Source organism: Megalops cyprinoides, chromosome 23 (assembly GCF_013368585.1).
Source record: "Megalops cyprinoides isolate fMegCyp1 chromosome 23, fMegCyp1.pri, whole genome shotgun sequence".
Taxonomy (NCBI): domain Eukaryota; kingdom Metazoa; phylum Chordata; class Actinopteri; order Elopiformes; family Megalopidae; genus Megalops; species Megalops cyprinoides.
The window spans coordinates 13948375-13965852 of record NC_050605.1 but is presented as its reverse complement, the minus strand read 5'-3'; the positions used below and the strand labels follow the sequence as shown (position 1 = coordinate 13965852).

The 17478-nt window shown below is 46.6% G+C and overlaps 1 protein-coding gene across 3 annotated transcripts in view; it reads right to left on the bottom strand.

The window, feature by feature from the left end:
• Nucleotides 1-227: 227 nt before the first annotated feature.
• Nucleotides 228-17478, bottom strand: part of znf800a (zinc finger protein 800a) — a 29629-nt gene continuing 12378 nt past the window's right edge. For 2 of the 3 annotated variants that reach the window (XM_036517469.1, XM_036517471.1), the window contains 4 exons: nt 8415-8510; nt 8172-8315; nt 6046-7908; nt 228-2580 (listed from right to left, as the gene is read on the bottom strand). In XM_036517469.1, the coding sequence (XP_036373362.1) occupies nt 6077-7908; nt 8172-8315; nt 8415-8510 (2072 nt within the window). In that variant the 3' untranslated portion in view covers nt 228-2580; nt 6046-6076. The remainder of the gene's footprint in view (nt 2581-6045; nt 7909-8171; nt 8316-8414; nt 8511-17478) is intronic. The other variant, XM_036517470.1, reaches the window with a different exon arrangement.

Below are 17478 nucleotides of genomic sequence, written 5' to 3'. Positions count from 1 at the left end.
TGTTTCCCATGGTAGAACATTTCCACCCATGGTGGAGACTAACGAAAACTGTACTTGCTGAGTTATTTTGGTGCAAGGTCCTAATATGTCAGACTTATGAGCTATTCTAGTTAAGTATCATACCTATTATAACCCTAGATTTTGTAACTTTACAGAACAGTCATTTATCAAACACACTCTGCAGTCTGAGGTCCAGAGACACACACATGTACACAAGGGATGTCCTTCTTGGTTTATTACTGAAATACAGTGCATTCATCCAGCATCAAATACATTCAGTGAACATTAATAAGCAACAGTAATCTTACTACTTTCTTTTTTCCTATTGGTTGCATTGCCTTAGTGCAAAGGACTGGGAAGACTACAATTACTCAGGATTAAGTAGAGGACCTAAAGTTGCTTTAGTTGAGGGCAAGGCCGATGCTAAGGATGTAAGGATAGTTCTCATCAAAACACACCTCTTTGGGTAGGGGGGAAATAGGAGGATTCAAGTCATATGACTGGTCACATGACCAAGTTAGTTCATTTCAAGGGTTTAACATTGTAGACTTCCAGCTGTTGCATGTAGTATGTGTAAATTCCTCATTCAGTACCATGGTGTTACAAAACCCTATGCAGGGCCTGAACACATGGTGCTTATTATTTATTTATGCGTTTAGTGTACAGACTGGCATTACATATCATACCATTTCAAACAAGTTTGAGAAGATCATGAGATTATAAGACTTCTGGTGAGTAACCCCGAGAAGACCCAGCTTCAATAACTGGTTACTGTTGAGATTACAAAGAGATAACTGTTACATCACATTTCAGAGGGCTGACATTGGTGTCTTTTCTCATTCCGTTTCAGTAAGAAAAAGGATTAAAAAAAGAACATTCACAGAGTAAAAATGGCTTGGACTGCCTTTCCATGTTACTGAAAAATAATTTATGATTATGTGAACAGTAAGAACAAGTCCACTGGGAGCACCGCGACACATTTTATGGAGAGGGGAAAAAAAATACAGAGCAAGTTCTCCTTTTTATTCCAACATTTGGCCTTTCAAACCTTTTGTCTTGACCCAATATAAAACGTACATAAACTTGCTCATTTATCAGATATTACAAATACCTGCGGTGAAAGATTTCAAACAAAGACCTTGTTATTCTGCAATGATGTGGAATATATTTACAGGGCAACTGAACTAGAAACTATTTAAAGGTAAAAAAAAAAAAAAAAAAAGTATCAACAAGAGAGCTGCCGTCTCATCTCTTTTCATAAACAGACTTCATTACGACCACGAGGTACCTCATCGACACCACTGAAAATAAAATGTCTCTTCCAAAATAATTTTCTGTTACAAAAATAATCCTTCTCTTTTGTACATTTAAATAACTCTTTCCCCCATGCATTTTTTTGCATGGACATGTATCAGTCATGTCCCGTTCCAAGTTCATTTTCTATAAACATCAAATTTCAGCTTCTTAATGTGCCAACCCAAGGTGGAAACCATTTTTACAAAATAAAAATGTTGGTCATGTTTTTCCAGTATGAATAATAGAGACACATTCCTACAAATTCATATCCTATGTGTCTGAAATCACAATAAGCCCCCTGTACTTTGTGACACTGTAAATATTAGTTAAGTCCCGATGTTAGTACACTTCTATACTCTTTGCACACCTGTGAACAAAGAGTGAACGACAGACAAAGAAAAAAGGTTCCTTCAATTCAGCCTCCCCCAAATCAGGCTAATTTAGGGGTAATATATTTCTGTTGTGAAAGTTAACTACTCCTCTCACCAGAAGTGGTTATCAAACCCAGTCTTGCTGGCAGATTAAATTCAGAAGGCCACCACTTGTGTCTTTGTCTTCAGACCCTTCCCACACACAAAAAATAGCTAAACTAATGTTAATGGCAGATTCACAGATCCCAGGACAGTGATGGCTTATTGGTATACTGTGCCCCATGGTGCTCCCCCCATACGCACAGCAGGGGGATTTCAGGAGGGGGGAGGAGGAACTGAAGGTAACAATCTGCTGCAGGGTCACACACACCTGTTCATACATACAACGCACAAACATTCGGCATGGTAGAAATACGCTACTGTATTCAGGCTCCAAAAAAAGCGTGCTGCCAGCGGACTTTTCAGGATTCTCTGGCTTCCCTTCCACAAAGCCTTTGACTATAAAAGTTTTTTTTTTTTCCTATTAACCAAAGGTTTGTACGTGGGTCTATTGTTTGGAATACACTGACTCCTAGCCTACAGACAGCAGTGCCATGCACTGCCGACGCAAGTGCATGAAGTGGCAGAGATTCTGAACGTCCACGCGCGGGTCTATGTCGTGTATATATGTATATGTATTTTTATACTACAACGTCGGATTCCGACAATGGATTCAGTAAGTACACATTGAGTCCTTCCTCCCTTTCTCTCTCTCCCTCTGTCACCCTCCTCCTTTCTCTCACTCCCCCATTCTCCCGCCAGTGAGTTTCCGCCCCAACTCTTCTTCATCATCGTTAGTGGTTTTTCCATCCGTTACGTCTGTTCTCCTGATTAAGAATCCAGTGCGAATGTTCCACACGGCAGCCGAGGGGATCTGGGGAAAGAGAGAGAGGAGACAACAGCAGCTGTTGAATTGCGCTCCGGAGTCAATTAAGGGCTGGTTATAAATGCACGATTTTCTCATTTGTTCTGCAACACCAACACCCTCGGATTGCCTTCCCCTCCCACTGTGAGCCGAGAGCGATCAACTGTTGATATAAATTTTTCCATTTACTCAGAAAGCCACTTCTATCCAGGCAGGAAGACGTGTGACAAAAACCCACTGTAATGTTTCATTAGAAAAACAGCCATCTTCTCTGGGGACCAACAGGACACAGAGAGAGAGCGAGCTTTCAAAACAAACAACAGAAATGTGCTAAACTGGAGGAGCTGGTCCCCCATTCTGGGACAGAGCCCCTTTCCCATAATGCCTTCACTGCCTCCTGACATCAGCAAGGCCACTGCCTATGAACACGGCTGGGCTATTTACTCGTTATTAAAAGCACATCTCTCAGATCGCCCCAACCTCCTGTGTCCAGAGAGACAGCCGTGCCCCCCCCCCAACGGGAGTCTTCTAAACTTCAAGGTTAGCCAGAATCCGCCTCATTTCCTGAGCTCAGGGTAGGATCCATATTTCATTAAGACACCGAGAGAGGAGAGGACAGCGGAGATTCTCCGAGGGGGAGGAGCAGGCGGGACTCTCCCGGTCGCTCGTTAAAGCCGGCGCTTCCTGCCAGCCCTCGTGTCATTGGCCCTCTTCCGCTGCACCGTTTCCCTGACAGAGGTGCGCTCGGGCTCCACCTGAGAGACGCAATCAGGGTCTGGGGCTGAAACCTGCCCGCACGCCAGTCCAGAGCGGGAATAAACCGCATTCGCTAATGACACCTTCCAACCTCGTCCCTCTCCCCATTTCCACCAAGTTTAGAATGTTATTTCCCCTGTAATCCACCTATACACAGCATCATTTCTGCACAAATATCCATTTTGTTGCTCCCCGACCCAATAAGATAAACAGCATCAACAGAAAATGTGGCTATACAGAGTTATTTGTACAGTCATACCCTGTCATGGAGTGTTATGGAATTTGTTTTAGCCATAAAATAAATTTGGTTTTGCACCACTGACAGCAAGTTAAGTCACGCAGGTGCTGTAGGAAGCAGAGACATACAGAAACATAGATCACATTGGACAATATCCACTCAGTGCAGGAATGTGCATGCAGGAATTACAGCAGAACAGCAAGCACATAAAATTAGTGTTTGTTTCTCATTTTGATTCAATTTGCTTCACACTGTCACTTGCAGTTGCTCCGGGAAATGCTCCATCTAGCTAATTCATTACATCGCATTACAGTCATAGCAAATTCAACTCCAGTTGTGTTGGAAGTAACTGCAGAATGCTGCTTTCATATTAAAAAAAAAGACTAATTGTGCATTTCAGACCACGGGATGCACATCCAGCTGTTTAACAAACACTTTGAATGTCTCAAAGCGTAGGGAGGGCTTCTCCCCCCAGAGAGATTTGTTACGAATTTTTAAATACCCTCCATACTTTTGTATCTGACAAATTACAATTTACTACCTGAAAGCACCATAGCTGTAGAGACCATACCAGCTGAAATTGGTTAGAATGCTTTGAGGTGTGCACCTTTCTTGAGAATATACTTATGCCAAATTAATATGACACAACTTGAGTCATCTGTTGAAAATTTAATTGTGCAGTGCTATTTCACTAACTAGCAGGCCAGCAGCCATCCCCCATCCTCTTTTTCCGTCCTTTGAATAGCTGCTTGCTATTCAAAAATATTCAATATTATTCCAACAAAGACGCGTATGTCAAGGAAATACAGGGGCAAAATGTGACATCTGAATATCTGAATATTCCTTCAGATCGCAGAGGAGAGTCTGAGAGCTCCTGTTTCTCATGGCAGTAACAAATGCTCAGGGCATGAAAGGAACGGCCTGAACCCCGCAATCCAGGCACCAAAATGGTATATGGCATTGCTGACCACCACCACAAAATGATATTAAAAAAAAAAGACATCAGTCCATATATTTTCAATTTTAATGAAAGCTGTGAGAGCATTTTCTGCCATGAATTGATTCATAGTGTGTTTGGGCTCTCTTTTTCGACCTGTCTGCTTGAGCTGCACTGCTGCAGCCAATGGAATGAATAGCTGTCAGTAGCCGTTACCATGCTAGCTCACCACCTACCATAACTACCACTGTGCTCTCAAAGTGACCTTCACCAGCCGCAGGAAAGAATGAAAATATATTGAAATTCTGAAACAATTCAGGGCAGTTTCCAAATGACTTTGATGTATCCGTCTGCGTGGGGTAGGGATGCTGTTATGTATATTCAGCCAGAACAGTGCTCGCCGTCTCTGAGAGATTAAGCGTAACATCCACTTAAGATCAAGAACACATGGAAGAAATCGTGAAAAAATTAGCTCAGCTGTACAGTTCCTGCAGACAACAACCTCTGCCTGAGTGACATTGTATGTTGGGAGTTTAAAGCAAGGTATACACTATTTGCGCCAGGTGTAAAGAGGAACACCATGTTGCACCGCTTACACACTTGTATGGTTAATGGTACCTGTAAAGTCACTTCACTTACCATTAAAACCCCAATGCAATGTTATGTCTTACAGCCTGGCAAACACACAGTACCTAAATTACTTTGCTATTTTGACCAGCTTAGTATAGACTGTAATTTTGATCTGTTATGTGGGCTTCATATAAGAATTTAATATGAAAAGCTGTTTTCCACATGAAACCAAAGCTACTGCCCTAATAGTCTTGACAACATTCAAACCAGTCAGAACAGTAACATTAACACATGGTATCTAATAGCTAGATAGGTCAAGTGGTCCTTTCCAAGCAGCAAGCTCTTGAGTTACATTTCAGTTCAAAAGGGTGGCTAAGCAAAGGAGGAGCAAGTCAGAATCCCATAGCACCGGTCAGGAATCTGGAAAGAAAAATGGCAACCTCCGTCCTGAAAATATCACCCATCAATGGCTTTGTTTCTACAGCGGCAACAATATGGCTTTGTTTCTGCTGTGGGTGAGTGTCAACCACAGCTGCTCTGTGTAATCTGTCAAACCGCCTTCAGTGATGATGGTACCAAACCGCTGAAAATGTTTGGGTTTCTAAACCAAACAATGCTGAGGGAAAAAGTTGGTGGATGAGAAAATCTGAGGCCAAGTGAACTTGTAATTAAATCGTAATTAACTCGTGAGTACACACACACACACACACACACACACACACACACTTTAACATCACTACCAAGCCTGTTTGTACTCAGCTGAAAAAAATGCATGTGAGGGGTTTCACAGCCCAGAGACAAGAGGCTTGTAAGTTTAGCATTTCTTGCTGGTGTCTTAAAGTTGGAGGAATGCTAACTATTTCAGCTCCCAATCTAGTGTAACACAATAGTAACATTCATAATCATAACACTGTATAATACTTTCCCCCAGGCATAAAGAACTCACATTAGTGAACCTGAATATCAGTCCTACCTCTTGCAGCTGCCGTCGGTAAGGAGCAGGCTTACCAGATGAGTGCCTTCGATCGCGTGCTCCGCCCTTTGGTCTTGTTTTCGTCGGACGGGCTGGCGACGGCAGCCGTCTTGTGGCTTTTCTTGTGCGACTCCAGGTAAAGCTTTTTGGCGAAGGCCTTGCCGCACGTCTCGCAGGCGTGAAGGGAAAAGTTCTTTGTGACCTTCACCTCAGTGCCGACCTCCAGGGCCTCCTGCCTGCGGGTGGTGGGGGAGCCGGCGGGGGGCTCGTGCTTGCGGGAGGAGGGGGACCCCAGAGGGGTGTCGGGCTTGCGGGAGGAGGGGGACCCCACGAGGGGGTCGTGCTTGCGGGAGGAGGGGGACCCCATGAGGGGGTCGTGCTTGCGGGTGGCGGGGGACCCCACGAGGGGGTCGTGCTTGCGGGAGGAGGGGGACCCCATGAGGGGGTCGTGCTTGCGGGTGGCGGGGGACGTCGGGGGCGTCTCGTGCCTGCCATTGACATCCTCCTTTTGCAGGCCCCTCTTGGCCACGCTGTTGAGGACGATCTCCGCCGGCTTCTTCACCGCCCTGCTCTCCAGGTTGGGCATGATCTTGGCCAGGTAGCGCGAGGACTTCTTGTGCACGACAGTGATGTGGCGGATGACGTCGCGCTTGCGGCGGGACTCGTAGCTGCAGAGTGGGCAGCGGTAGAACTTGATGTAGATGTCGTTGCCGTCCGTGTGCAGGTCTATGTGCTTGGTCAGGTTCTGCTTGGAGGTGAACTGACGCTTACACAGCTTGCAGTACAGCTGCTTGAAGTCGAAGCCCACCGACAGCTTGGTGTGCTTGCGCGCCTTGAGGCCCTCGTTCGCCTGTTTCACCCTGCTCTTCAGACCCACAGCGCCGCCCCTCTTGTCCGGCTCACTCTGCAGGGAGGGGCTGCCGCCTGAGGAGTCGGCAGCAAGGTCGTCGGAATCCTCCGCTTTGATGCCGGCGGGGGCGGCGGAGGGGCCGGCGCCGTTCTCCAGGGCGTGGATCTTGTGGACGATGCGCATGTGTCTCCGCAGCATGATCTGGGAGCTGTACTTCCTCTTACACAGTAGACACCTGCAGGCCGACAGGCTGTACTCCGCCTGGGGTTTGGCCTTGGGCCTCCGGCCCGGGGCGCCCGTCTTCCTGCGGGGGGGATTGGCCTCCAGCGAGAGCGGCTGCCCCGGCTTGGTGGCGATGTCGGGGGTGATGAAGTCCCGGCGCAGGCCACGGTGCACCTCGTCGAAGTGCCGCCGCACGTTGGCCTTGGTGGCGAAGGACTTGTAGCACATGGGGCAGTTGCGGCCGGTGGCGGTGGACGTGCGGCGGGGCCGGCCCTTCACCATGGAGAACAGGCTGATGGGCACGGTGCGCGTCTCCGTGTACTTCTTCAGCTCGTCTATCTTCGTCTTGTGCATCTTGCGGCAGTGGCGCTGCACGCTGCGGTGCGAGTTGAAGCCCTTCCCGCACAGGCAGCAGGAGATCTTGAAGTCCTCCGCCTCGCTGGACGCCGCCTCCTCCTCGGGCGGGGCCGGCTCCGCCTCCTCTTCCTCTGCCTCCGCCAGCGTCTCCTGCTCGGGGGCGGCCTCGGGCGCCTCCTCCTCCAGCTCCACCCCCGCGGGAGCGTCGGCCGGCTGCTCTGTGGGGCCCCACTCTTCCGGGCCTGGCTGGTGAGGGGCATCTCGCTCTCCGAGCTGACCCAGGTCCTCCTCTCGGGAGACGAACTGGAACACGGCGTTCTGGTTGGTCTCGATGGGCTCCAGCCTGACCACGTACTCCTGCTTATCCGTCCGCGGGTAGATGGCCTCCAGCAGCTCCTTTATGGCCTGACTCTGCTTGTCCTCCGCAGGTGGATCTGCAAAGACAAAAAGACAATAACGTGCCTCCATACTGCATCGGTCAGCCCGGAACTGTCCTCTTTGCCCAAACGATACAGAAAAAGGTCTAAACTAAAACTAGAAGAGATTTCACAATTTGAGGAGGGGGAAGAGAGAGGAAAATGGAGGAGACAACAAGAGGCCTAAAGAAAGGACACCAGAAGATAAAAAGGGGAGACAGCAACAGAGACAGAGACAAAGGTATTAGAGAAAGAGGCGGAATGGATGGAGGTCCACTGACCGGCAGGGGCAGTTACTCTGGGGAAGCAGTAGAACTCCTTGTGCGTGATGAGGTTGGGCAGGCCGCGGAACAGGCTCCGGCAGAGCTTACACTCGAAGATGGTGTCCACCTCCTTCAGCAGGATGTGCTTCAGCTGAGCTGTCCCTGCAGGGCCGACACAAAGGGGACGGCGTTAGCGGCACGAGGCAGTCGCGCGGTGAGGATACGGAGGCCGTGTCACGGCATGTCGGATTGCTCCCGTACCTGAGCGGAAACACTCGATGATCTGTTGGATTCCCGACTTCGACGTCTGAAGCTGCTGCTGGAGAAGGGGAGGATCCCCCGGCTCCATGGCGAATACTGAAATAACACACATATACATACACACAGTGAGCATATGCTAATGTGCATTACATTACATTACATTACATGCATTTAGCAGAAGCTCTTATCCAGAGCGACTTCCAGCACAAGACAAGTGTATCCATTCAAGCTAAATGAGAAACCGTGTCCGTACTGCAAACTGTACGTTGTGTGGAGAAATGTACAGTATTTTTTGTAGCGTAATAAATTACCAGTAAGTACAGCTTTAAGCAGACTTAAAAGTGTGAGTGGTAAAGTAGCTGACTAGGATGAAGTATTATGTTGTGGAAAATGGCACAAGCACGTTCCTTAAAGCACACCAAGATATTATATTTCAGACAGGTGTTCAACTGTCTTTCCTGATTAGCAAATTAAACAAAAGAAAACTGTGAGCTGGTGACAGACAGACAGCTAGCTAGCTTAAGTATTATCCTATCACATGAAAAGACAACAGTCACTGATAGCTAGCTTGAGACGCAAATTAATCCACTGTAACTATGCACCAAGTTACCTGTTCTTTGGCCTAATATCAAGCAAGCTTGGCAGCTAGTTAACATTAGCTTGCTAAAATTGCTAGGAATGCCATAACCTTCTCTAAAAATGATACATCTAGCATATAGACTTACTACCTAGACCTACAGTATTTTTGTCACTCTATTCACAGTAATTTAGTAACACAACATTTCTGTAAAACATACAGTGGGCATTTAAATGATCCAATAAACACCACCATGAGAAGCTGTGGTAGAACTCAGACCATCCACCCACTTTCCACAGCAATGGTGCTAGACTTCAGTCTTTACTCAGTCTTTTATTCTTCTTCTCATACATGCAGCTGTAAGGAACAGTCTGAGGCTTGTGATGGGTGAAGATGTGACATGAGCTGATTTTCACAAACCACAAGGAAGCCGTGCACTGTTAAAGTAACCTCAACAAGTAACCTCGCCTTTGAGAAGCTACTCATCTCTCCGATCAAAGCCCTGTGCTTAGATCAGGTTATCTGTTCTAAAGCCGGAGTGACACCGTGACACGTTAACGGTTAAGAGACAGACGAGGAGGGACTGATCTGAGAGAGGAGCGCTGTATATTTAAACTGTAATGACAATGCTCGCCTTGATGTGCGTTTTGTTTACCCTCCCTGTGGAGTATTAAGTGCGCCTGGATTCATCTATCCCTGACGCCCGTGTCAAGGAGACGGGGATGGGACGACAACAAAGGGCGCGCCGCAGCCACCGCTTCACACGCCTGGCCTCGGGGCGAGTGACGGCGCTCGCGAGGCAGCGGGGTCCTCGGGGATTCGCTAACCCGGCGCGGCTCAAAGACCGTCTCCCTCACATCTCTCTCCGCGCGCCATTCCCTCTCGTTTTCTCCAAGAAATACTTGCGGGAGTCAAAGAGGCAGCGCTCTCCGAAGGCACATGCCACTTTATTGCACTCTCCTTGCGGTGAATAGTAATGCTTACGACTTCAAAGATGCGTCAATTGGTAACCTGTCTCCCTTCTCTTTCACGGGAGGCAAAGCTCAGGGAATACCACCAGCAGAAACACAGCATCAGCTGTGTAAATATGCAAACACTGTACGTTACAGAGATGATCATTTCTTCAGTTGGAAATATACCGGGCAGGGTTCTTCCCCGTACTTTCCAGCAGTAACGACCCTTTATGAAACAAAGACAAGAGGCTGGGGCTGGAAGTTTCTAAATTAAATATGAGCTACTATCACGGTTTCCGGAGAAGCTCTAGCTGTGTTGTGCAGAGACCTGAGGAGGATTAACATAATAACTATGATGAATAATCTCATGAAGGCTGTACAGTGCGCTGTAATGGCACTTCAGAAAGGAACAGAGCGACGGAGGCCATCTCCCGCAATTCGCAATAAAGCAACCTGGAGCTGCACTAACACATGTAATCAAATCACTCGCTGATGGATAACCAGGAACTGATACTTTACCCCAGAACAATGCCAGCCATACATTTTGTATTTCATTAAGACTGCACTTCTGGGAAAAAAAAGAGGAGGCAGCAAGTCTCAGACAATTATCTATAATACCCATGCATCTTTCTTGAGACAACAGCGTATTTGTCGCTTGAGGGCATGAGAAAACATTGTTGATTCTAGTGAAAGAAGATCAAACCGAATTGTCATCATTACCCATCATGAATAATAACACTAAGGCGAAATGAAGGCAACCACAAGCCAGCGAGGATTCTGACATGTCAGTCTGGGCCGTGATGAGACAGAGTTTGATGTGGCAGCTCCCGTTGTTCATTACGGGGGTCGTGTGCGGAAAGGCCTGACACGCGCGTGTCACCGCTGACTAAGCCAATGTGACAGGCCCGCTTCCGCCCGCTTCCTGGAGAGTGGGGCAGGCTGGGAAAATCGTTTGGTGACCCGAATCCCTCCGTCTGACGTGCGTGACGGGAGTGGCGGAGGGGGGGATGTTAGCCGGAGTCAGGCCGTCTGGGCGCGCTGGGGGGAGGGGGGGCACTCCTCAGGAGGAGGGGTTCCGCCTCAGCAGGGACACATTTTCAAAAACAGCGGCGCCCCTGAGACAACACTGACGCTGTAACTTCAGACAAGACACTCCAACTCCCACTTCTGGTCCTTTGCAACACCCTGCCAGCCCCTGCGGAAATCTCCGGGTGTTGCTGCTGGAAGATTCCACCTTTTGAGAGGGGGGGGGCGCATGAAAGCCTTCTGAGCAGCGTGCTGGAGCACGACTGCACACAGAGATGAGATGAGTGTGGCAGCAGCAAGCGTGCAGTTATCAGGACAGCTGCCCGAGCTCTTTCACTGCCACCCAGACTCTGATCACCCCCGCAGCCACGGGGAGAGCTTAAGAGCCCTCTTTCACTCCCTCACAGCGGTCCAAGGCTTTATTAAAATGCAAAAAAAATAAAAATAAATAAAAATAAGGAGAACAAAGCAAGTGCTAACAGGGGTGAGGTTCGCCTCGTGATCACACGACTGACCTCAGAAGCTGTGTGCCTCTCACCACCTTTTGGGGGGCCTGCGCTATAGAGAAAAGGGGTAGTGTTTACTTGCGCCCTTTAAAACCAGTCTGGGAAGTCCCATAATCTCATTATAATGTCGCCATGGTGATTTCTTTTCCAGGGGGTTGGACACAAAGGCCCATACAATGTCAATACGCACAACAGAGACAATAGAAAGTTACGCAAACCCATCAATATTCTGCGAAGACCTGACAATGCAGACAGCTGATGAACACCATCACAGATAAACATGCCACATCTGCTGAAGGTTAATATGTAGAGAGAGGTTTGGCCCCATTACTCACTCACTCACAGCCTGGGTCCCTGCATGCAGAACCGGTCTGAGGCAGTTCAGCTTCAATGAGGTTTATGCACGTCTTGGGGAGAATTTCCTTGAGGACATAACTCGTGTAGGACTGCAGCCAATGATAGCCCCCCCCCTTGCCTCTTCCCCTCCTCTGGGACAGACGGAATACCCTAAGGTCAGAGGTTGAGCTGTACTGGCTGGACTCCAAAGGCCCCGGGCTACAGCATCGGACTGTTAGTGTGACAGCTCTGCCAAAGCAATGACAATGCTTTCTCACTCCGGCCATCACCGCGGCTTACTGTCACTAGCCGTGGGTGTGCGCGGGAGGCCGCTGTGTGTGTGGAGTGCGCGCTAACAGCCAAAGGACAACACGCAGAAAGCAAACCCACACTGGGTTAAACTTCCAAACGTTTTAAAGACGACTGAAACAAACAGCTAGGCACATACATCCTGCTGATTCAGCAAGTAGAATTTAGAAAGCAAAAGCTTTCAGCTGAAGGTGAACCCTACCCATTTCCAATGAGCGTTTCTCAGTTTCACACATCATATTAACAACCTGACTTCCAGACCAATACTCAGCTACAACTAACAAATGCTCAACAAACACATACTGTATGAGAGGTCATTCATTCTATAAACAACACAAAAAGCAATTTGTCTTGAACTGGTTTGTGTGGGTAGTGATTCTCTGATACGGTCACATGATCACTCAGACCAACTGCATTTAGCAGAAAGCAAAGGGAGAAGCAGTTTCCAGTTGATGGACAGGTGACAGTGACTTTTAGTGTCTGATCCAGCCATTTCCCACTGTTCTTGTTCTTGTCCATTTCTTGTTCAGTTTAACTTTGCTTCTTCTTTTTTCTTACTTTCCTTAAAAAAAAAAAAACTATTTGATCAAAAAAAGGCAACAGCTTCAAGCCTTGAGATGAGCAGTGGTAGTGACAGGGACTTTGAAGTAGGCTGTGAGGATTTGGGAAGTAGCAAGAGAGAAATGGACTCTTCTTTCAGTGAGGATCATCAACAAGTGAAGGGCATCAAACATGATGACATTTTTAAAGAAAAAAAATGAACTCTACATTGACTGAGGATTTATAGGGGCTTTTAAGTGCAAGTGGTTCATTATTATTGGTTGTTTCAGCTTAAGTGTGTGTGCGTGATAGGGCTCACAGTTCAGGTGAACCAACAACCTGCAATACACTGAAGACAGTGGCATGAAAGTTGATTGACGGGTCTCTCAGATACGAATTGACAGGCACAGCAGTAAAATGGAGCCCGAGTCAAGTTAAATTTCGAACCTGACAGAAGTGTCCCAAATTCAGGACAGGATTCAGCTCTGCACATCCAAGACGTACTCATCAAATGCCCCAGCGATTTAGTCAGCATTCAGACATTTCCAAAATCAGACCCTCTGATGGAAAAATGCACTAGCGCTAAAAAAGAATCAGTCTCACATAACAGATAACGAAAAATCACTGAAACGGGTACAGCCGTAAGGCATAATTAAGGATCAAGTGGAACCCCTTTGAAAACTGTGGGCTAATCCACCCTGTGCCTGTCTTTCTGCTACTCCACATTCACTAGCATGTCAATGTTGAGTTACTCTTGCTCAGAGCAAGCATCATACACCCTTGTTAACACGGCTTAGTGAGCCTCAGTGCGTGCAATGCACTAGCATGCAATACAGCTGCGGGTGGGCCTAATTGCTTGAAGAAGCGATGTCGATGAGGTAACTTCCATTATACTTTGCACCTTGGAGAAAGGAGAGAGAGACAAGTGTACAGTTTGGTGTGAAACCCCATTACGGGATTATCATTAACAATAGCATCCAATCAGTGTGACCTGGACTAACAATGAAAGAAGAGAGCCTATTAGTTTGTGGGCTGAAGGTGACATTCAGTGGAGGCGTGTAGGGGAGGGAGGAGAGGGAACTGGAGAACCCAAGCCATTTTCTTTTAGTCGCAATGAGGCCATGTCAGTCTAATACTTAAATAGTTCTCTGGAACAAACACTGTATGGTTTAAGGCAGGTAGCAAAGTCAACACAATAAACACGTGTTAGTGTGTGTGCCAACAAGACCCCAGTAAATACAGTTAAAGGAGTATTCGACCTGAAGGTTTCATGTGTAGGCAAAGCAAGACTTGCAGTGCTTGCCATTTCATCTCATATGACAAGGGCATGTTGAACAGCTGACGGTCCTCAGGCAGTTGGATTAAGAGGACACCGGAACCTGAGGATAGGTGATAAGAGATGCTACAGCTGATGGTCTTAAACTTGTTCTGGGTTTGCCATGGCACTCAAGTTTCATGTTTTTTTTATTCAAATAACGAACAGGAACTTAAATACCATACATAAATAAGATGGTATTAACAGGGTTCATCTATATTTAACGTTCTGATCCCAAAAATAATTTGCATCTTACCATAGATCGCACAGTAAAATGACTCTTAATATCACTGGGACACCAATGGCCCCTTCAGGCACCACTTGCAACCTTTTGGCACTGTAAGTGTAGTTTTCATATAATCAATCTAACCAGTAATATTGTACTGAGAGTGAAAACACTGAACAGCCAATCACATCTGTCGGAATAATTTTAAGTCAGACTCCTGAGTTTTCATCCACTAACAAACACTGGTTTGGCAAACTTGCCATAAATGCACTGAATATATGACAATCCACTCAACTCAGAACAGTCAACAATAAACACCTTCTAGAGTAAGTCTGAATTTCAGCTGATGTTCATTGAATTTCAGGCTTGTCAAGACATCTGAGGCAGGATCAGGTCTCAAGTACCATCAGCTGATGATATACTATCATTCGCAACACTAGCTTGCTTACACTACCCCTGCTCTGCTGGTTACATCTCTGGCTACGCTCCCATCAGATGTCCTGGTGTCCAGTAGAGTCGATGAGGAAAAACAGCTCAAAAAATGTAAACAGGTGTGGTTTGCATGCAGCCAGAGCTACAACTTCCTAAATTCTACTCCCCAAGCAAATGCTGCTTAATAGCATATATCTGTTCTCTATGCCAGTGGTGGTGTTGAAATGATTACACTGCAATGTACACAGTCTAGAAAAATGTCCTCTAACTGTGACAAGTATGATCACAACCTGACTTTCAGTTTCCCTAAGCACTGTTACTGCCCCTAGAGGCCATCTGGCTGCACTGCATTCTGAGGAGTTGAAGATCTGGCAGTTCTTCTGGCATATAAGAGGGTGCTTCCTGTCCCATGAGCCCCCCAGGAGGGAGCAGCAGCACTGTGTCACTGTGCCTGTGCCACTGTCCACCTTGGTGTACCTGTCAGCACATGCATCTGAATGTATAAATATATTACTGAGAATATCTTTCCATATGCCTTTATCTGTGTGTTTGTGTAGTTAAGGTTCATGAATGTTTGAGTTTCTGTAAATCTGTGCTTGTGTGTTTGCACGGGACATGTCTGAGAAGCAGGCAGGGTCATCTCAGGCCCCCCTCTATACCCCGCCCCTCCGAGCCCCTCCCCCCCACCCCTCAGCGCGGGACGTGTCTAATGAGAGGGGGCAGGTCTCTGCGGGTCTCCCTCCGGCCAGGGGACAAAGTGCAACCAATCAGCCAAGCTGCCTACTGTCTACTGCGCATTTAACCCTCTCCTGGCTCAAACGGCAATTCCTCCGAGACACTCGGTGTGCGCACACTGCTACACATCCCTCGATGTATTCACAGGGCCAGGCTAAATATAGAGCCAGACTCATCCGCTGCCACACGATCCTCAGTTAATCAACCCCTCCCTTTATGTGAACAAAGCCAGAGGCACTCTGGGCCTCTAAACCACTTGCACGTATTAGCTGTAGCTACACTCTCTGTGCTACACAGTACACTGAAGGGCACACTAAAAAGACTACCCCACGCTACACCAAGCAGTCGATACAACGCACACCAAATCTGCCTGTGTTGCTTCACATTATGCGGCCAGCAAGCAACTGCTGAGCGTTAGAAATGACTTCTTCTACTGTTCATCCCCTGAAGACCAAAAGATTTATATACCTAATTTAACATTTTAATATAATACTGTTTGATGTGCACTGTTTCTATTAAAAGCTCTGTATCAAATCAAATGACTGAAGAGGTAAGCACTTGCAGTTTATGTACAGTTTGTTCATTTTTCTCTCTGCTGAGGAAGGAGTATAACGTCTACTGTGTCCTCCACAGCCCACCGTGGATTCTGTATCTCTATTGGACTTACGTTACATTACATTCATTTAGCGGACACTCTTATCCATAGCGACTTCCAGCACAATAGAGCATAAGTGTATCCATTCAAGTTGAATGAACAGCAGTGTCAGACCAGGCTAACACCACTCACAGACCAATGAGTGTGAGCATAACACTATTCAAGCCCTACCACAAGTCAACGTGGGAAATCTGACTAGGCAACGGAGGCCAATCCTACTACCATACATCAGTCAGTAGAGCACAGAATCCAAAATGCATCGCAATACTACACATGAAATTTGAAGCAATTTTGTAGCCCGTGTACCGGGCAGATAGGCAAAGAGCAGGGTACCATCAAAAAAGGCTGTTTTTCAAAGATCTACTTTTCACATGACTGACCTTAATGTCTTTCTATAAGCCTTATGCAGATCTTAGCTCCTTGACAGCTCCCATTTGTGCTCTTTTGTCAAAACCTGATATAGGCCAGCATGTACTTCCTCTACCACTTTTCAGTCACTCTGTGGAGGCCATATTGGCTGGAACATGGAGTGAGGAACAAGGACGTCTGTCTTTCCAGCCTATTCAACTCTGACAACAGGTCACATGACGGGAGTGTTTGTGCTGAATAGAGATGGGGCAATAATAGGCAGAGAGGTCTCTTTGCTCGTCCATTTGTGTGTGTGGGGGTGCTTGGCCTGCTAGAGAGGTCAAAAAGCCCGCTCCTCCCCACTGCATCCAGGATAATGCAAGTTGGCAGAGGAATTTCCTGTAATCCCCTCTGACCTCTGACCTTTCAGGTCATTTCAGCGGTATCATAGTGTGAAGGCTTTAAAAGGATGAGAGAATGACACTTTTGATGACAAGGCAATCTTAAGATTGTTCTAGAACACTACATTCATTTCAGATGTAAGCTGCAACTCACTTTCCATTCCAACTATATCTGTAAAAGATTCACACAAAGTACTTCTCATAAAGATGAGACTATAAAATTAAAATGTTTTGGCATACTGACTTATCAGTGAATGGTTTCACTGTTGGGAATTTTCATATGCCTAAGATAAAAAAAAAAAAAACTTTGTACAGGTGTACAAGAAAGAGAGGAACTGATAATCATTGCTGTTATTTTCAGTGGGGGATGCCCAGAGCTCATGGCAGCAGGCCCACATGTGACTATATATTTTCAACAGATATATACGCTTATATACACCTATGAGGGGAATAAAAGATATGCATACAAGTCATATTTTAAAAAGTCTGTTCACATCTTTTTCAATAAAAAACATTTTATCAAATATTACATTTTTATAGTTCCCAAGGCTTCTGTGGTAAATGTCATTTTCTTGTATTGCTTTGGTGGCTTATTGCTAAAGTCCAGGCCATGATCGACCCTCTCTCAAGGCAAACGCCCACAAGAACTCACCAGTAACACTCCATTTTGTGTTTTGCGTTAGAGAAATAAAGTCACTCCCATGA